Here is an 18,271-nt window from a genome sequence, read left to right as displayed (position 1 = left end):
CATATTTAAACTGTGTTCTAGTCATTAATTTTGTTCTTTAACTTGACTTTTTTGTCTGAATGTTGAGGCGGAATTTGACCAAATTTGCATCAGGGTGAAGAAAAAAAAAAGCCACTTGAGATTTCTTTTAGGGAAGAAATTAATCAAAAAGTAGCGCCGCATTAAATGGCGCTCCGCCAATGAAAGGTCGGTTCAAACCAATGTCATCTATAAGGCACACCGAACTATGCAGCTGCCTCTCCACAGAACAAACACGAGTCAGCCACCCCTCTTTCGCTGAATTCTTTGCTCGCCGCCTGTCCAAAAATGTGTTACTTAGCTGAGTTTAAGTTTCTGTGTTGTTGCACCTTGAATTCAGGTCAATTCTGATAGGAAATGTTAAAATGAGAACTTTTATTCCGTCACTGGTAATGATCGTTTTGGAAAATAAAGAGAGAACAAAAATGAATTAAAAAAAAAAAAAAAAAATCAGAAATGTTATTTTTAGGCAATATTAAACATTTTTAAAATTCCCTTCTCTACTTCTATGCCGGTCCCAAGCCCGGTTGCTTTGAGAGGGTTGCGTCAGGAAGGGCATCCGGCGTAGAACATTGCCAAATTTCCCATGCGACTCGTTCGCTGTGGCGACCCCAGATGGGAAAAGCCGAAAGAGAAACAACATTAAACATTTTTAAAACTTCGACTCCTGGATATCTTAGTCTCAATCAATTTAAGAAAAATTGTTTAAAATGTTTAAAATGCAGCACATTCAATAGCCTTTTCTTTATTTTGTTGCTTAGAGCGAAGACACCAAGCGGCAGACAGATGCATTCAATATGGTTGGGAAATATATCTACAGTCCCCAGTGAATCCTAAACCACAGAGAGAAGCAGTAACGCCTGGATGAGGTTAATGATGCCTATAACTGCGTTATTTAAGGCCGGATCCGTTTGCTGCGGCTCATGTTGGCCTCGCGGATCAAGACAGGTGACTGCACATGTTGACAAAGCTCCACATCCCAGCTAAAAGAGGCTGTTTGCGCCTGGTTAAACAAGCCAGACTGATAAGGAAAGCTGGGCAGATACAGATAATCCTGAAACAAATCAATATTATTGTCAGCTCAAATGCCTCTCTCGGCACTTTGGCTTTTTGTTTTACTGCCACTTTCCTCTGAACTAGCATGTTTGAATTCCTATTATTGGTTTGCCTTTTCTTTTTTTTTTCTTTTTTTAGGAAAATAGGACCATCAGACTGACAGGAAATGAGCAGCTGAAAATGAATTGTGTGTAGATTTCGTAAAGTGAGATAATATTCTATTTAACATGACAAAGAAAATCACAAAAGGCAAAACAAATTGGTTTATAAAGGATTAGGAATATCAAGACAAACAAATATCCTACCATTTAAATTGAATGTGATTCAAATATTGAGTGGTGTTTTGTCCATCTTCTTTTCCCCTCAGGGGTCGCCACAGCGATTCAGCTTTCTGCATCTAACCCCATCTTCTGCATCCTCTACTCTAACACCAACTACCTTCATGTCTTTGCTCACTGCATCCAGAAACCTCCTCTTTGGTCTTCCTCTAGACGTCTTTCCTGGTAGCTCTAGACTCAGCACCCGTCCACCAATACATTCACCATCTCTCCTCTGGACATGTCCGAACCATCTCAGTCCGGCCTCTCCAACTTTATCCCCAAAACCTCTAACATGTGCCGTCCCTCCGATGTCCTCCTTCCTGATCCTGTCCATCCTGATCACTCCCACAGAGAACCTCATCAGCATTCACTTCTTCACTTCTTTTCCAAACTTTCCATTACTCTGGACTGTTGACCCTACATACTTCAAATATGCCTCACTCTTCCACTTAGGTCCCTCTCATTCAAACACATGTACTCTTTCTTGCTGCGGCTAACCTTCAATTCCTTTCCTTTCCAGGGCAAAGCTTAACCTCTCCAGCTTCTCCTCCTGACCTGTTTCCTGCTCTCGCTACAGATCACAATATCGTCTGCAAACATCATAGTCCATGCTGATTCCTGTCTAACCTCATCTGTCTGCCTGTTCATCACCATTGCAAACAGTAGAGGGCTTGAGTAATGTTTTGTCAATAAGCATCTATATAAAAGAAAATGTGACGCTATTCTTACCGAAAGATGATTGGCTGGATTCTTGGTCCTTCCCCCATGTCCCTTTTAACAAGTTAGGTGTCCGTTGTAATAGTTTTTATGGTTGAAAGACATTCAGGTTTTTCTTAGCATATCTTTGCAAGTAAAATGTTAATACATTTTTGGGAATTACAAAATACGGATGTTTTCAAACTAAGAAGCCTTTAGGTGAACTTTGTTTAAGTGAGAGGGAAATGCCATGAAAATTTACAACTTTGGTGGTGTTGGATTTCCCAGTCATCGCTCCAGAGCTGGTCAAACTGTTTGTAAAAGTTGAAATATTTGCCAAAAGCTGCTGCATATTTTTAGTCAAGTATTGTTCTATTCCATTATTAGGATTTGCCTTTCAAAATGAACGGCCGTTCTCCTTCCCGTATTTTGTTAAAAAATTTCTCTGAAAAGTTACCTTTACTCCAGTGCGACTGATAGTCCCAAAAATAAATAGTTTATAAACTTCACTGTTTTTTTTTTTTTTATAATTTCCAGTTTACTGACATTTTGCAACCTTTTCTTTAAACACCCACCGTTTGTAATTTATTCTTAAAATATGACGTTTATCTGACATTTACATCACTTTTTTTGTTTATCTTCGCTTTTTGGTCAGCTAAACAATTGGTCTGCATTCACACTGAAGGGAATCATACTAGTGTTCACTTGCAAGCATTGAATGTTTATGAAAACTGGACCAAGACACCCTTTCCCCTTATGTTTGAAATAAGAAGTACCCACTCTTTCCAAGACGCCAAAAACCAGCTAGCTAAAACCATTCTATTTATCAGATTTTCTTCTTAATCTAAATTTTTCTGATCAGAAAACATAATAGTTATTTTACAAAAACACAAAGAGCCGCACCACAGGGAGGAAAGAGCCGCATGCGGCTCCGGAGCCGCAGGTTGCCGACCCGACATGGATCCTCATTTACAAATTATCCAGAGTTGGGTTGTTTAAGTACAACATCTCTTTTCCAAAAATGCATTTCTTAAACAAATAAAAAATTGAAATGATACAGAGCCTTTTGTCAGCATTCATCCAGCCATTTATCTTCCAATCCTTTTTTTCCCTTTCGCGGTCACGGGGCTGCTGGAGCCTATCCCGGCCACTTGCTGGTGAGGGCTGGGGACATCCTGGACAGGTCGCCAGTCTGTCGCAGGGCCACAATCACACACCCATGCACACTTACACTTATGGATTTAGAGTCACCAATTAACAGTGGGAGGAAGCTGGAGTCCCCGAAGAAAACCCACGCATGCATGGGGGGAACATGCAAACTCCACAAAGAAAGGTCCCCCATTGGTGTTCTGGTTCAGGTCCCAGAACCGGGATTTGAACCAGGGGCCTTCTTGCTGCTAACCACTGCTCCACCGTGCAGCCTTTGTCAACATTATATTTCAAATAGAAGCTATGAATTGTGATTATTAATAAATAATGAATGGCTTAAGAACTTGATCGGATTTTGTTTAGAAGAAGCTGGAAAATCAGGCACTGGGAAAAAGTAGAAAGTGTGAGCAGAGGACATTAGCTTATGCTCCAGTAAAAGATGATGAGACAAGACAGACGGATAAGGGAAGGAGGAGGATGCAAGAACTAGTGGTCTTAAAAGAAATGGCGAAGGTGCTTTGTTTAGAAGAAATGTGGGGTTTAAACCTGTGCTCAATTAAAGAATTAGATGAATAGGACAAGTGATAAACTGCTGAAAAGACACGTCAGGGAAGGTAGCAGACGGACAGGAAGAGGAAAGAGATGAAAAGAGACAGCCAGACAGAGGAAAAAGATTCATCCAGATCCCAGACTATGCAAACAGAGTCAGAGTGCATTTCAATCAGGCGAGCAGGACCACGCCCTTCCACACTAAGCAGACTGACAGCATGAGTTCCAGAGTGCATGGTCAAATATGCAGAGAGACAGGGAAGGTGAGAGATAGTGGAATTGAAGTGTCCCAGTGTACGCGCTATAAATAGCTTTTACGACTTCAGCATTCCCATCCGCGGCTTCCTCGTGGAGGATGTCAGTGGGCCGGTCATTCCTGTCAGGAGGGGGGAATGTGGTCTTCGCCAGCAGAGCATTGGAACGTTCTTGTCAGACGACCCAGGACCGGGAATGAGGCATTTTAATATCGCTGACCACACCGACGTCCCCGGGTTGTTTATTTATAGAAGGAGAATATGCTGAGTGGAGGCATCTCTCAGGATTTATCCTGCACCGTCGCCAATCCTTTGTCCTTTCACTCATATCAAGCAAACAAATTAGAACTAAACAAAAGTCACATGATTTAACCCCAGCTTCAACCTAAAAGAAAAAAATCACTGAAGTGTAAACCTATTACAAAAATATGGACAAATTTGATTGCATTAAAAATGTATAATCTATGTACAACTTTCTTCTCTTTGATATTTCTGTCGTATAGATAGATAGAGACAGATTGATAGATGGATAGAGATGGACAGAGATAAAAATAGAGATGGGCAGATAGAGATGGAGATGTATACAAATAGGGATGGATAGATAGAGACATAGATGGAGATAGATAAATATAGATAGGGATAGACAGAGATGGATGAATAGAGATGGACAGATAGAGATGGTAATGGATAGAAATAGAGATGATAGAGAGCAATAGAGATGGATAGATAAAGATTGATAGAAAGAGATGGATATTGAGATAGATAGAGAAATAGAGATGGATACATGGAGATGATAGATAGGGATAAATAGATAGAGAAGAATACTTACAGAGAAATGGAGAGAGAAATATGATAGAAAGCATAAACTACTGCTTTTATAAAAGAACAGAAAAACTGGAAACTAAAATTTTGTGACAGTATTTATTTTCATTTTTCTATAAATGTTTAACTTATGAATGAGTCTTAGTACGAGTTTGTTAAATTCCCTTTTTCAGGAGGGGGATATATAAACACATTAAAAAGGAGAAAGAGACACAGGATCAGTCTTAGATCCTGCTGGGATTAAATTAATCCTTATTTTCAGGATCAAGATTCAATTCAAAGGTTTGAAATAATTGGGGCCTTTAATACAGATGTAAGGCAGGATTGGATCACTAAATCTGAATCCCAATCTTCAGGATCACATACCTAATTTCATCTCAGGACCCAATCCTGGAGGTTTAATCCCACAGGATTATGTTTGAAATACTGAGCCGTAGTTATTACCACTACAGAAATACCACTCAATAGGATTTTAACATAAAGTTCCAAATCTCTTCAAAGTTTGAGTTAGCAAAGACTCTAACATATAACCAAACTTTCAGTGGGTCCCCTGTGCTGAACAGTCCTGGTTCTGGAACAGTCTTTAAATGAGTTCCCCCCCCAACAGACAATCTTTCTAATGCGCTCACTGTTTCCTCCTTTTGTTTTTGCGACTCTTATCAGAGGCCTGGCTTTAAACAGGCATGGTGAAGATAGAAGTGAGATGAGGGGTGTTGCCTTTTAGCCCCTTTGACGTGTTTATGTGCATGCCGTTACTCATGCCCCTGACTACAAACCTAGATAGAGATATGAAAATGCTGCACCATCCTGCTACTGGCAGATAATGCAAACAGAAATGCGACTTTTGGAAAGCTAAAAACCAACAGTGGAGTCGTCCACATGCGGACTGAAACTGTAGAGATTACTGCAACATTTTCATTTTCCAGCCCTATTCCTCAATTACAAATGGAGGCCAAGGTCAAACTCTGCCGTCCCACCTCCACTTCACAGCGCTCAGCACTCATTTCTTTTTGAATCCTTATTGGGGAGGCAGATAATGGGATGGCCTGACAGCCCTCCATAGAAATTCTAGTTAGACTTCAACAAGATCATCCGGCGCTTGAGGTCTGATATCGACTCAGACAATTCTGTAGGATTTATTTTGACTGATCCGTGCGTATCACTGCATGTACTTGACACACAAACGTACCAACACGCAAATGTTAGAAAGCTCCTAATGATGTGTATTAAAGCATCGAGGAATGTCCCGACAAAAAGAATGTCAATTGTCCAACCTCTAAGACGATATAGATAGGTAACTGCTAACAACATACACTCACTGGCCACGTTGTTAAGCACACCTGTCCAAATGCTCATTAAAGCAAATTTCTAATCAGCCAATCACAGGGCAGCAGCTCAGTGCATTTAGGTATGTAGACATGGTCAAGAGGATCTGCTACAGATCAAACCAAACTGCCTTCAGGGCTGCATGGTGGTGCAGTGGTTAACGCTCTTGCCCCACAGCAAAAAAGCCCCGGTGTGGCGTGGAGCTTGCTTGTTCTCCCCGTGCATGCGTTGGTTTTTTCCGGGGACTCCGGCTTCCTCCCACTGTTCAAAAACATGCTTCACATGTTAATTGGTTAGTCTAAATTATCCCATGGCGTGTGTATGGGCGTGTGATTGTGGCGGTGCCTCAGACTGGCGACCTTTCCAGGGTGTACCCCGGGTGACTGGGTTGGGCTCCGGGCCCCCCGTGACCCCTGTACAAAGAACTGTATTTTTTATTTTTATGCACCAAAAATTTCACAGAAAGGTAGAATTAAGACAGAATTTAGATTTAAAAAGAAAAAAATAAATAATACTTATAATAGTTTTTAAATATGAAAAAAATATGAACCACACTGGAGCCCTTTCTAGGGCAGATAAGTCAAACCAAAGTGGGCAAATAAGTAGTTATGCAAACATACTATCCCCTGCTTGCACTGAGAAAATATGTTTAAGTGTGCGTAAATGCACATATTAACTACGCATTTCCATTTTGAGCATGCACGCACTCCTATTCATTATGAACACCAGCAACAACATCAGTATCAAGCAGATAACTATAATTACAAGACATTTTCTATTCAGGATCCCTCCATGTGAAAGCTGCTTACAAAGAAATCTGTACAAAGAGACAAAGAGTGCTCCAAACCTCTTTTGTGTGTGTGTGTGTGTGTGTGTGGTGTGTCTGCCTCTCATCTTGCATCACTTATGCAGGTTCCTTCAACCCCGCTGTTGCTAAATCAAACTAACCTCTCGCCATGCGGCACCCCCACTTCAGTCGCTGCTGCAGAATTCTGTCATGTCGATGTTAGATGTGTAATTTATGCTGTCTGCACTGGAAACTTTCAACACCAGAAAGGATTATTTATCTTTTTTTTTTTTTTCATCGGTTTATGAAACTAGTTATTTACCGATTTTAGGGAACGCTCGCTGACTGAAATTCAAACGCAGCCTGCTAACAGGCTGATAATTAGGTTCTCTTTCATTTTAGGGCGAGTGCTGACACTTTAGTGATTCATGTCATTCAGTCACTGAAAGTCAGAGAGAGTCAGTCGACTGCAGCAAATGACAGCCAAACTCCAATCGTTTTCTTCTAGTCCCACTTCTACTATTTTGTTTTCTATTGTAAAGATTTTCCCAGTGGTCTTTTAATTATCATTATGCAGTTTTAAGCTAAAATTAAGGAGCAGCAAGAGCTCATTAGAAATTCGCCTTTTTGGTTTTTTGGGGTATGGGTGAGACCAATGAGTTATACTGCTAGAAACGCTACGCTAGCTTGTTACCATTGTCCAAGATGCGTAAGGAGTGACGCCATATTGGAAAGGTCTGTAAACAATAAGACATGGCTTAGCAGGTACAGTAAAAGGACCATAAAATAGTTAATTCTGGTCTGATTTCATAAAGAAAAAACCTCCAATCGTCACAAAAAAAGGTCATGTATCAATGCTTTTGCACAAAGTGCAACAGATGAACGACATTTTTAAATTTTCTATAAATAAATACGTCATTATATAGGAAACACAATGCATACCTGATAAATTGTTGCAATTTTATTCAAATCTATACACGCAGACTAAGATTTACTGTTAGACTCCTCGGTCCGTGTTTCAAAACTGGTTGGTAGGTAGCCGATATCGCCGAAGACCCCTTGCGCCCGCTGTACGTGGGGTGGTCCATGCCCAGGGCGGCACGACGCACTCGGACAGAATGAACAGTGCAACCCCGTTGGCAGTCGCGCCGTTTCGGAGGGAAAAACCACAGTCCGACACCGCTACACGTTAGCCGCATTCATGTGTTCACAAAACCTGAAACTCCCAAACCTGTTTGCAACACGTAAAAACTACAGTCCGACACCGCTACATGTTAGCCGCATTCATGTGTTCACAATACCGGAAACTCCCAAACCTGTTTGCAACACGTAAAAACTACAGTCCGACACCGCTACATGTTAGCCGCATTTGCGTGTTCACAATACCTGAAACTCCCAAACCTGTTTGCAACACGTATAAACTACAGTCCGACACCGCTACATGTTAGCCGCATTTGCGTGTTCACAATACCTGAAACTCCCAAACCTGTTTGCAACACGTAAAAACCACAGTCCGACACCGCTACATGTTAGCCGCAACCTGCTAAATGTGTAAATCTTGTTTTGATTTTCTAATGATATTATATCACTTGCTCCAAAAATTGAAAAATTGATTCATGATTTTTCCTAATGTAATTTTGCACATATTTTAACTTTGATACTTAAGCATTTATTGCTATTAAGATTTTTGAAACAGTGTTATGTCTATTTTACCGATATAGTATTATTTTTTAATCATATGAATGACTTTTATAAGTAACATAATCTGCATATATTTTGAATAAATGATCTGCATATGGCATGTTGATTTCTAAAATAGTTATTTTTACATAATAATTAAGTAATTCATCTTTGTCATGTGCTTTATTGATACTTAATGATTCTTAATTCTGTCTGATTAAAGCTAGAAACCGGATAATGATAAATCATGTAATAAAATGGTTACGGTAGAACAGGGGTGGGATTATATAAATTCGCTTCCTTCCACTCCCTTTCAAGCAATATTTATTAGTATGTCTAATTATCTTCAGTTTGATAGTTCATTGTATGATTGTATAACTGATTATTGTATTGTTTTTGAGTATAATTTTTATTTGATTGCTTGAAATAAACCATTTCAAATCAAATCAAATCAAAATCCAGGGTCCACCTACTGGCTCTAGAATTAGAAACCACAAAATGTTGAATTGATATAATATAGAATAATATGTGCTCTCTTGCCCTGCGACAGAGTGGCGAACAGTCCAGGGTGTACCCTGCCTTCGCCCAAAAGTGGCCGGGATGGGCTCCGGAAGCCCCGTGACCTCGAAAGGGATAAAATGGTAGAAAATGTATGAATGAACAAATGTGTTCTCTTTCACTTTTGAAGAAATATAAGCTGATAAATGGAGATTTAGCTAAAACCTCTCATCACACCTCACATTTTTGGTTCTTAGTCAAGAGTAGAAATGCTGTTGACTCCTTTCTCTAAAATGACTCCATCTGCTGAGCAGCTGACAGTTCCTGTCAGACAGGAAAGTGCCACTGATGCCTTGCTCTTTTGCAAGATTTCTCTAAATGCAATTTCTCCTTCTCAGACTGTAAGATTACTAATCAGCAGTTTGCTCCACAGACAAAACAGCAAAGTCAGTTTTACTACTGAGACTTTATAGGTCCTCTGGTATTTTGTACGTTATACTGACTTTAACAGTCAAGCTACAAACAAACCGAGCCTGTTATACATATTCAAGAACGCTATCTGTTACTAGCGCATCTACTTACAGGTGCGAAAAATGTAACACGCGTTCAGTGGCTGCGCATTTTATACGTAGAGGCTGTAAACAGACTTCAAAACTTTGACATGTCCTGATGTGTCCTTTGACAACAAGGACACTTGAATAATAGAGTGTTGAACACGGAAGCCCTAGACGCGCACATACACATGTAAACTTTGCCTTGTTATTGGAAGTGGTTGTTTCAACTCGTATGTCTGGGCCCGGTGTAACCGTAACATTAAAGAACCAGTCGAAAAGTACATTTGAACAGCGACATCACTGCTTTTACCATTTGAGAGAGGAACACCAGCATTTTTAAACTAAAACATATGTTGCCATTAAAAAAAACATCTTTTTTGGAACACCTTTGAAATGTTGGCTTCATCGTTTCAGAAAAATGTATCCAAAAGTCAGAATACGTCCTAGTTATAGTTTTAATTCACATTTTTATAGGAGCTGTGGTTTTACTTATTTCTTGTGTCATGTTTATGCTGAAGATAGCCCCAAATCATAAACATAATATTTGTAACCATAAAAAGAAAGGCATTAACCCTTGTGCTATCTTATGTGGTCCAGATGACCCCACCCTTACATTGACGTGTTATCCCTACCATGACAAAGGTGGATAAAGGTGGAGAGGATTTCATGTAATCCATGGACACTAGTGAAGATCACAAATCATTGAAGAAAAAAAACGTTTAAGGCACTGTCTTGTGGGGTCCAGATGACCCCACTCCCAACTTAACGTGCCTTGGATAGCACAAGGGTTAAGCAAAAAAGGTTTTATATGCTAGCATCTTATAATTTGTGACAAAAAGCAAAATTTATAGAAAGAAAGCATTTTTTATAATGTATACAAAACCACTTCTGCTTTTGAAAGTTGAGCTGGATTGACTCATTGTATTCTGCAGAATTATGGTAACTTATAGACTTTCTCAGAACATTTAAAGATCATTTAGAAAACTCCTCTACAGAAGACATAGGAGATAACAAAAACTGGTTATAGATGTTCTTGGAAAATCTTTTAAGGGTTGAAGGGTTTGTCAGATGGCAAATTGTGGAGAGCAGCGCCGTTACCCACCTTCTGAACTGATTTCTCTGGACCGGACCAGGTCGCTCTTGTTCCCCACGAGGATGATGGGTGTTTGTGGCTGGGACTCCCTGAGAAGGAGGCGGAGCTGGGCCGTGCGGTGGAAACTCCTCCTGTCAGTCACTGAGAACACCAGGATACACACGTCGCACTGCATCGTGGCCAGGTCCTGAGGGTCACAAACGCACAGACACACACTTTATGACTGGGTCACAACTGGTGGATACGGGTGGATTCGGGCTGTCTGAGGGCGAAAACGAACCCTGTGGACTGCGAACATTAGTGCTGTTTGAGTGACAACTACAAATTAGCAAATTAGTCAGAGTGTAGTTTCTTGGGGCATCCAAAGGACATTTATGTATTGGTATGGGGCCAGTACCCTTCCAACCACTAGAGCAGTGGTGTCCATCTCACCGCCCCCCAAGGGCTGGCTTCTTGCTGGTTTTCCAGAAAACTGGCCTTATCTGCTCCTGTACCTGTATCTGTACCTGTACCTCTACCTGGATCTGGTGTGTCTAGCCAAAAAGAAGGTTGGTTGGAAAACATTTTGGACACCGGCCCTGGAGGTCTGGATTCTAACACCCCTTGACTAGGGTGGGGCGTAGGGGCACCGTACGACAGCATTACCTGCCGTCATAAGTGATTTACAGTGTACTTGATGATACAATACACGATGTACACGATACATGCACGACAATCTTATGTTGTATTTTCACATTGTCCCCTAAGGTGGCTGCAAGACCCTCAAGGGATTTGCAAGACACACCTGCACCCATCTCAAAACGGGGCTGCCCCATGGGCCTACAGCATCCGTACCGGTCAACCCTCCATGCAGTTGGATGCAACTGAAGCCAGAGGAGCGGTTGAAGCGGAGATCTGGTGACTGTATAGCTGGGTTCATCGTGCCAGCTTGATAAATGACAGGTTGAATGAAATCTGACATGAGAGTCTCATCACCAGATTAGCAGTTTGTCCTCTTTTAAAACCTCATGTGTGAGTTGGTGCAGTGTTATTGGAAGGACTACGGAGCTGGTGCCAAGCAGGCACCAGTCAAACTTTTAACGCCCTTCCATGACAGAACGTGGAACGAGTTTTGCTCAACTTGACTGTGAGCACATCACGCTTCACTTTGAATCTTCTGACCCTCTTAACAATAACCCCTAAAGGCCCGTTGGGGCTTCCTGTCACAGAGGCTCAATTAGCCCGAGTGGCTCTAGCAGAAACAGCATCTTGTAAGTGCCTGTGAGCGTCCCTGTCCTCTTCGGCTCCGTCTCTTTGGTGCAGTCAGCTGCGTTCGTTGGACCCACAGTGGTGCAAATTAGGTCATGGCTGGAGTCCTTTTAGAGGATTGCTTTTTTTTTTGTTGCATTTCTTGATTTTCATTAGGGTAAGAACTGATGGTATGAAAAGCAAAAAGGACAAGACCAGATCCAGAGATTTTCCAAATCCCATCACTTGTTGACCCATTTTTACATCTTTGTCCAGCAATATCCTCTTATTAATCTGGCCAAAAATCTAACATGTGGTGGGCATGAAGTCGATGCAACGAGATTACAGGTTTATTAAGCCTAAATACCATAGAATGCAGTTCAGTTGTGGATTAGACGCTGAGCTGGTGATTATTCAGCTTAGACCTGGATTAAATGTTTCAGATAAAACATTACAAGTCTCTGGAAGTTTTTCTTTCCAAATACTAGTTTGTAACTACCCAGTCCTGGAAATGACAATTAAATGAAAAGAACCTCTAACAAATTGTTCTCTCAAATTAATAATTTGTGACGAAATAATATTTTTGGTGTTCAAATTACCATTTTTGTATTTTGTGGGAGCGAACTGGCATTTTGCACACAGATTTGGGTATTTTGTGTGCACAAATTACTATTTAGTGCACTAATATGAGCAGTTTGTGCAAACAAGTTAATATTTTGTTCACATAAATCAGCAATTTAAATGCAAACATTACTATTTTGTGCACTAAAATTAGCATTTTGTGGCCCCAATTCAGTATTTTGTGCACAAAAACTAGCATTTTGTCTGTACAAGTTACCATTTTGTATGCAAAAGTAAGCATTTTATACACAGAAATTAGCATTTTGTTGCCAGAAAATACTGACTTCTGCACACAAAATACTAATTTGAGGAACAGTTTTTATCATTTCTAGGGCTCCATATAAAACAAATTTCAGGTATTTTTATTACCTTTAGAAGGAAAAAAAAAACTTGATCCCTTTTGAAAGAAAAAAGAAAACTCTATCCTATAAGTTCAAAGGTCATATAGCTTGATATCTACTAAAACTGGCACTTATTAAATCATATCTATGATCCATGACAGTTAGCAACAACAGAAATACAACACATTGTGAAAAAATATACATGTCTATGTAAAAAGTGTGCATTGAGGGTGTTTTTACATACACATAAGACATATAAGCCAACTTTGTCAATTTGACCTATCTTTTTAGAATGTAATCCCCGCAATAAACAAGGAAAACATTGTAAACATGGTTCAAAAGTTCAAATATGAATTTGCAGCATTTCTACATATTACTTTGCAACAGTTTCTAAAACTCCAACAACAAAAATGTTATCCTTTCATTTTGTATATTTATTTAGAGGGCCAGTAAATATGTACGTACGGTTTACGTAAAAATACAAAACAAAAAAATAAAAAACAATAATTTGCTTGGAAGTGTTATGTGGGAGAATAAACCCATGATTTGATACACAAAGAACAATACTCTTTGGTGGAGCATTGCAGAATTGTGTTTTCTACCAGAAGAATATTTATACAAGGCAGCAGTGGATGCAGTTTATTTTTTTACAACTAAGCAAAAAAGAAAAATTGTGTTTGAGCTACTTTACAGAGGACTAGAAATTAGTAAAGGAGTAGTAAAAGGATGAAACATTTGTTCAAATTGTGTTTGAGTTGTGCAAATCAATGCTAGTGTAAATAATGAAAGTGATAAAAACATAATTTGTTTTTTTTTAATTCTTTAAATTTCGTCTGTGTTACTGTTTTTCTTCAGTGACATTTTATTTTGCAGAAATTTTGTTTCAGAAATATAAAACACTGCTAAAAACGTGAACCATTCCAAATGCGGACACACTTTTCTTCACCTGAAGATGCATGGTAACAGTATAAAAAGATGAGACGTAGAGATATGATAAAGTAGCACTTGAAATTGAGAGGAAAATATGAATCAGAACCAGCACAGAGGGCAACTATGTTATGCAGCTCCATTTCTGTTGTGCTAATGAGTTGTGAAAGAGACAAAAGCCACTGATATTCCAAATAATTGCACAGTAATTTAAACACAAACATCTGGTCCCATGTCACATTGTGTGCAATGAAATCTTCAAGACACCAACGGGACATAAAGCACACATAGTGTAAAATGCGCCTTGCAAATATTGAGCACTTTAACTCTACAGCTGCAATCCACTTTATGAGCCAAATGCTCAACCGAGAGACTTGATGCAGTTATATGGAGTCGGGTTTTCTAGTTTCAGCAGTTCCCAGACTTTCAGACGTCTGTTCCCGCTAAAGGACATCATGGCGGCCTGCATTCAGCTTCTTCTTTCTGCGTTTGCAGTCTTTGTGATGCAAATGTGATCAAGGTAAAAAAAAGCAACAAATCCAATTGCAAACCTGCTTGCAGCATTCGCGTGCCAGAGTAACCAGGTTTCCGGCTCCCAGCAAAGCAGATCGGTATCGAGTGTTTGCACTGCAGCCTGAACCATCTCCCAAATTCCATGCCGAGGAGCTAACGAGATGCTGAGAAGCTGCCCTTTAAATGCAGGGATTGACAATGTTTTCCTTTATAAAGTAAAAAAACAAACAAAAAAAACGTATAAAACGATGAACTTATAAAAATCAAATATCTTTTTGTGTAGACGCACAATTATATTATTATATTTTATTTCACATTTATTTCCATGCAACAAGTCTGCATAAGTCTAAGCAATTTTTTGCTTGATAAAATAAAACCCTTTAGCCAAGGTTACTGAAGAATTTCTTTCAAGTAGAAGATGATAAAAGTAACGTTTTCTGCAGAGCGGACGGAGTTCATTTAAAATTCACCTCCGGGTGGTGGGTGGAAGTTTTAGCAGGGTTAGGCCTGTCCTCATTTCCCATCATCCCTTTGTTTACAGCCCCTTACAACCCCAGCCTGACCTTAGCAGAGCAAAAAAAATGGCGAAAAATATTGGAGCCACCGCAGTTTAAATAAAGAAATTCCTCAGAAATGCAATATTTATCTTCCTTTTCTCTGTACATCATGAGTAAAATGCGACAAGAGCATGTTAAACCAAACACCAAAATGATCATTTTCATTGGAGTGGGTCTTTAATGCATGTCTGTTTGTGAATTTTCACTTGTTTTTAAAAATCTGCTGCCGTAGAGGCTCGGCAACATCCGATTCTCCTGAGAAATTCAGACGCCTGAAAAATTCAAAACCTCTCTTGAAGCCAAGAAGCACCGGATCACCAGATCCCGGGGAAGGGACTTTACGGGGGAGCGCCCTGGCTTTTTTTTTGACGGCGAGCAAGAAAACAGTGAAAGGAGAAGAGGGGAAAGGAACTGGCCACCTGTCACCGTTTGAAAAAAAGGGCGCCGTCTGAAAACGTGATGGAGCGCTCTAGCTTAAAAACTGAGGCCAAGTAAATGTGCCTCTTAATCAAACGCGAGTGGCGTGGCTCAGGACGCTGCCAACGCTCACCCTTTCCCTCCATTCTTCCCTTTCTCGATTAAGCTGCTCCTCTCCGCTTGTGGAGAGCAGGCCATCTGTCAATACCTCCTCCTTCCGCACACAAACTCACAGGAGATGACAGAAAAAGAAAAACAAAAGCCAAGGCCACAAACCATATCGCCATGCTCATTTTTAATTTTTTTTAAAGTTTTTTCCACCGTACTCAGTGAGCTGTCATGGGAATATCATTAAAATCACCAGATAACAAAAGGCACCGCCTGGCTGGTTCGTCCTTTTCTCTCCTGTTTCACAGACTGCCAATGCAAATCTCCCATTCAGCCATTTATCGATTCATTTTCAGCAGCGATAGCTTTGGGTTGTTCTGCTCGATCTGAGCTTCTCTCCTTAATTTTATTTGGGAAAAATGCCAATCCTTAGTTGCCCAATTAAACCCTGGAAGAGCAAAAATGTGTCAAACACTGAGAGAAACAGAACATTTACAACTACTGTAAATATTTAAAAAAGGCTCAACGTTTCCCATTTGACACAAATGCAGACAAATCCTTTAAAAAAAACATGAAAGAAAACACAACCCTTTTATTAAAGAGTCTATATCATGCAAAATCAACTTTTTTTGAGCTTTTAAGTGTATTATAATGTTAATTCGTCACTATACATAACCCCACAGCGGTATTTTGATCCATTCACACATTCCTCTATAAACCTGTGCTCTGAACACCAACCCCTTCCAATCTATAAAAACGAGTGGGTTCTCACATTGTGATGTCACAAAGTGAGGAACAGCCCCTTCCAGCACCGCCCCCAGGCTAACACACACTTCTTCCACTGAGTTAGCGGTGATCAGCGAAAACACTTTCCTCTTATAAGCACAACATCCATCTTTGCAAAAGTTTGGATATTGTTTGTTTTACGTGTGCGAGATGCAGACACCCTGCCGAGGGCGGCTCTAGGTTGACATCATGAAATGGGCGGCACCCACAGAAGCAAAAGGCGGAGCCTCATAGATCGAAGATCGAGTCGTCTTACTTCCGAGTCGTCTTACTTACTAATATTTCATTAGTGTGCTAAAGGTAATATAATATTCTAGATGTGGATATATATTACTCTGGAAATCTTAGAAAAAGCATGGTATAAGCCCTTTAAAAGGACTTAAACTGCAATATTTCAAAGTATGCTGTAACAAACCTGCTAGGTAAAAAATAAAAATCTCATGTAACCAACAACTCTGAAATTAGCCTTCTGTCATGATTTTTTAAAGCAACAACACTCTTCCTTTCCTCTATTCAAAAACAGCTCCAAGCTTTAAAAAGGGTGAAGGTCCCTTAAGGCTCACCTGAAAGCCAGACTGTGTCATTCTTAAAGAAACACCAATAGCTGGAGGGCGGATAATTTGGAGATTCATAAGTAGTAGTTCGATAAAGTTCATACTGTCTGTATCGGTAACAGACACTTCGTTAGACGAAGACGGAAGACATTCGCCGAAACATGTAAGGTATGTGAAAAAACACAACCGTGTCAGAAGAACTTAAGGTGTCAGATTCATAAGTAGTGTTGGGACGTCTTGTTACACCAAACAGTGCCTAATTTGGTGGAAAATACACATAACACCAAAAGTACAAAAACTGTGGTGGGTGAACCATAATGTGGGCTTGGTCGTTAGCCACAGGGGACGGACACCTTAACCGCTTTAACCGCTGATGAGTTCGCTTCAACCATTTGACATAATTCAGCGCATTTTTGCGCTGTTGCGCAACCGTTTACGTTAATAGCGTGTTGCATGTCGGTGCACAGCAGATATGAAAAGCTACTTTTAGAGGAGGTTGTCCTTATTTAGGTTAAACAGGAAAGGGGAGAGTACCCCCCCATCACCACCACCACCACCAAACCCAATTCCCACACAAAAAGCCGTAAACCCTGTCCGCCTCTCTGTCCTAGACACCATCGTCTAAAATAATAGTTGTAAAATTAAAAACATTATCTGTCCATGATGTCCTCTGCCATCGCCCACGAGTGGCTGGGATAGGCTCGAGCAGCCCTGTGACCCCGAAGGGGACACAACGGGTTTAGACGACAAACCAACAAATGAAAGAACGAACGAACGAACGAACGCTTTTCTCTGCATCGGATTTAGCCGATTTATGTTAAACTTGTAAACGGTCGAAGACTTAAGGTACGTCAAAGAACGTGTGTTATACAGACATCATCTCCGGTGTTGAAGGGTTAAAGGTTAAAAAAACAAAAAAAGATCGATTCATACTTTATAAGATGAGTCTTGGACATGGCTGTACCCAACTATGAACCTTGTTCTTGATGCACCAGCCTGAAGTGATAGGAGCTTTAACGGGAAAGGTGTAAATTGTCCCATTTCCTCAAGAACCAATTTCAACTCAGGATTTTTTATTGTGCTAGTGTTATGTTGTTACAACTTGAGGACATCACAGAAGTGCTTTGCTAATGGTTAAAGCGACTCAGAAAGACCAATGATACTTTTATAGCCTTATGAAAAACAAAAAATGTCTCCTCTCCCATCAGGCGGGGAATGGAAGCATAAACTTGAACATGAACTGCTTTTTGTAGCAGAGTATTCTAAACTAATGCAATCTCTCCAACAGCCAACGCTTCGCCTAAATTAGGTCACAGAACAATACTGCAATCCCAGGAGCTGTAGCAGCAAATTCAGGCAGAATGTTGGAAACAGAAGAGAGTCAATGGGAATCGATGAAGTTGTAGAACCTCGGGGAC

At 40.2% G+C, this 18,271-nt stretch overlaps 1 protein-coding gene across 1 annotated transcript in view; it reads right to left on the bottom strand.

The window, feature by feature from the left end:
* Positions 1 to 18,271, bottom strand: part of rem2 (RAS (RAD and GEM)-like GTP binding 2) — a 46,205-nt gene that overhangs the window by 1,619 nt on the left and 26,315 nt on the right. The window contains exon 4 of the mRNA XM_023965306.2: positions 10,812 to 10,989. Within this exon, the coding sequence (XP_023821074.1) occupies positions 10,812 to 10,989 (178 nt within the window). The remainder of the gene's footprint in view (positions 1 to 10,811; positions 10,990 to 18,271) is intronic.

Source organism: Oryzias latipes, chromosome 17, assembly GCF_053564925.1.
Source record: "Oryzias latipes strain Hd-rR chromosome 17, Olatipes_Hd-rR_3.1".
NCBI lineage: Eukaryota > Metazoa > Chordata > Actinopteri > Beloniformes > Adrianichthyidae > Oryzias > Oryzias latipes.
This window is presented reverse-complemented; position numbering and strand designations above follow the sequence as displayed.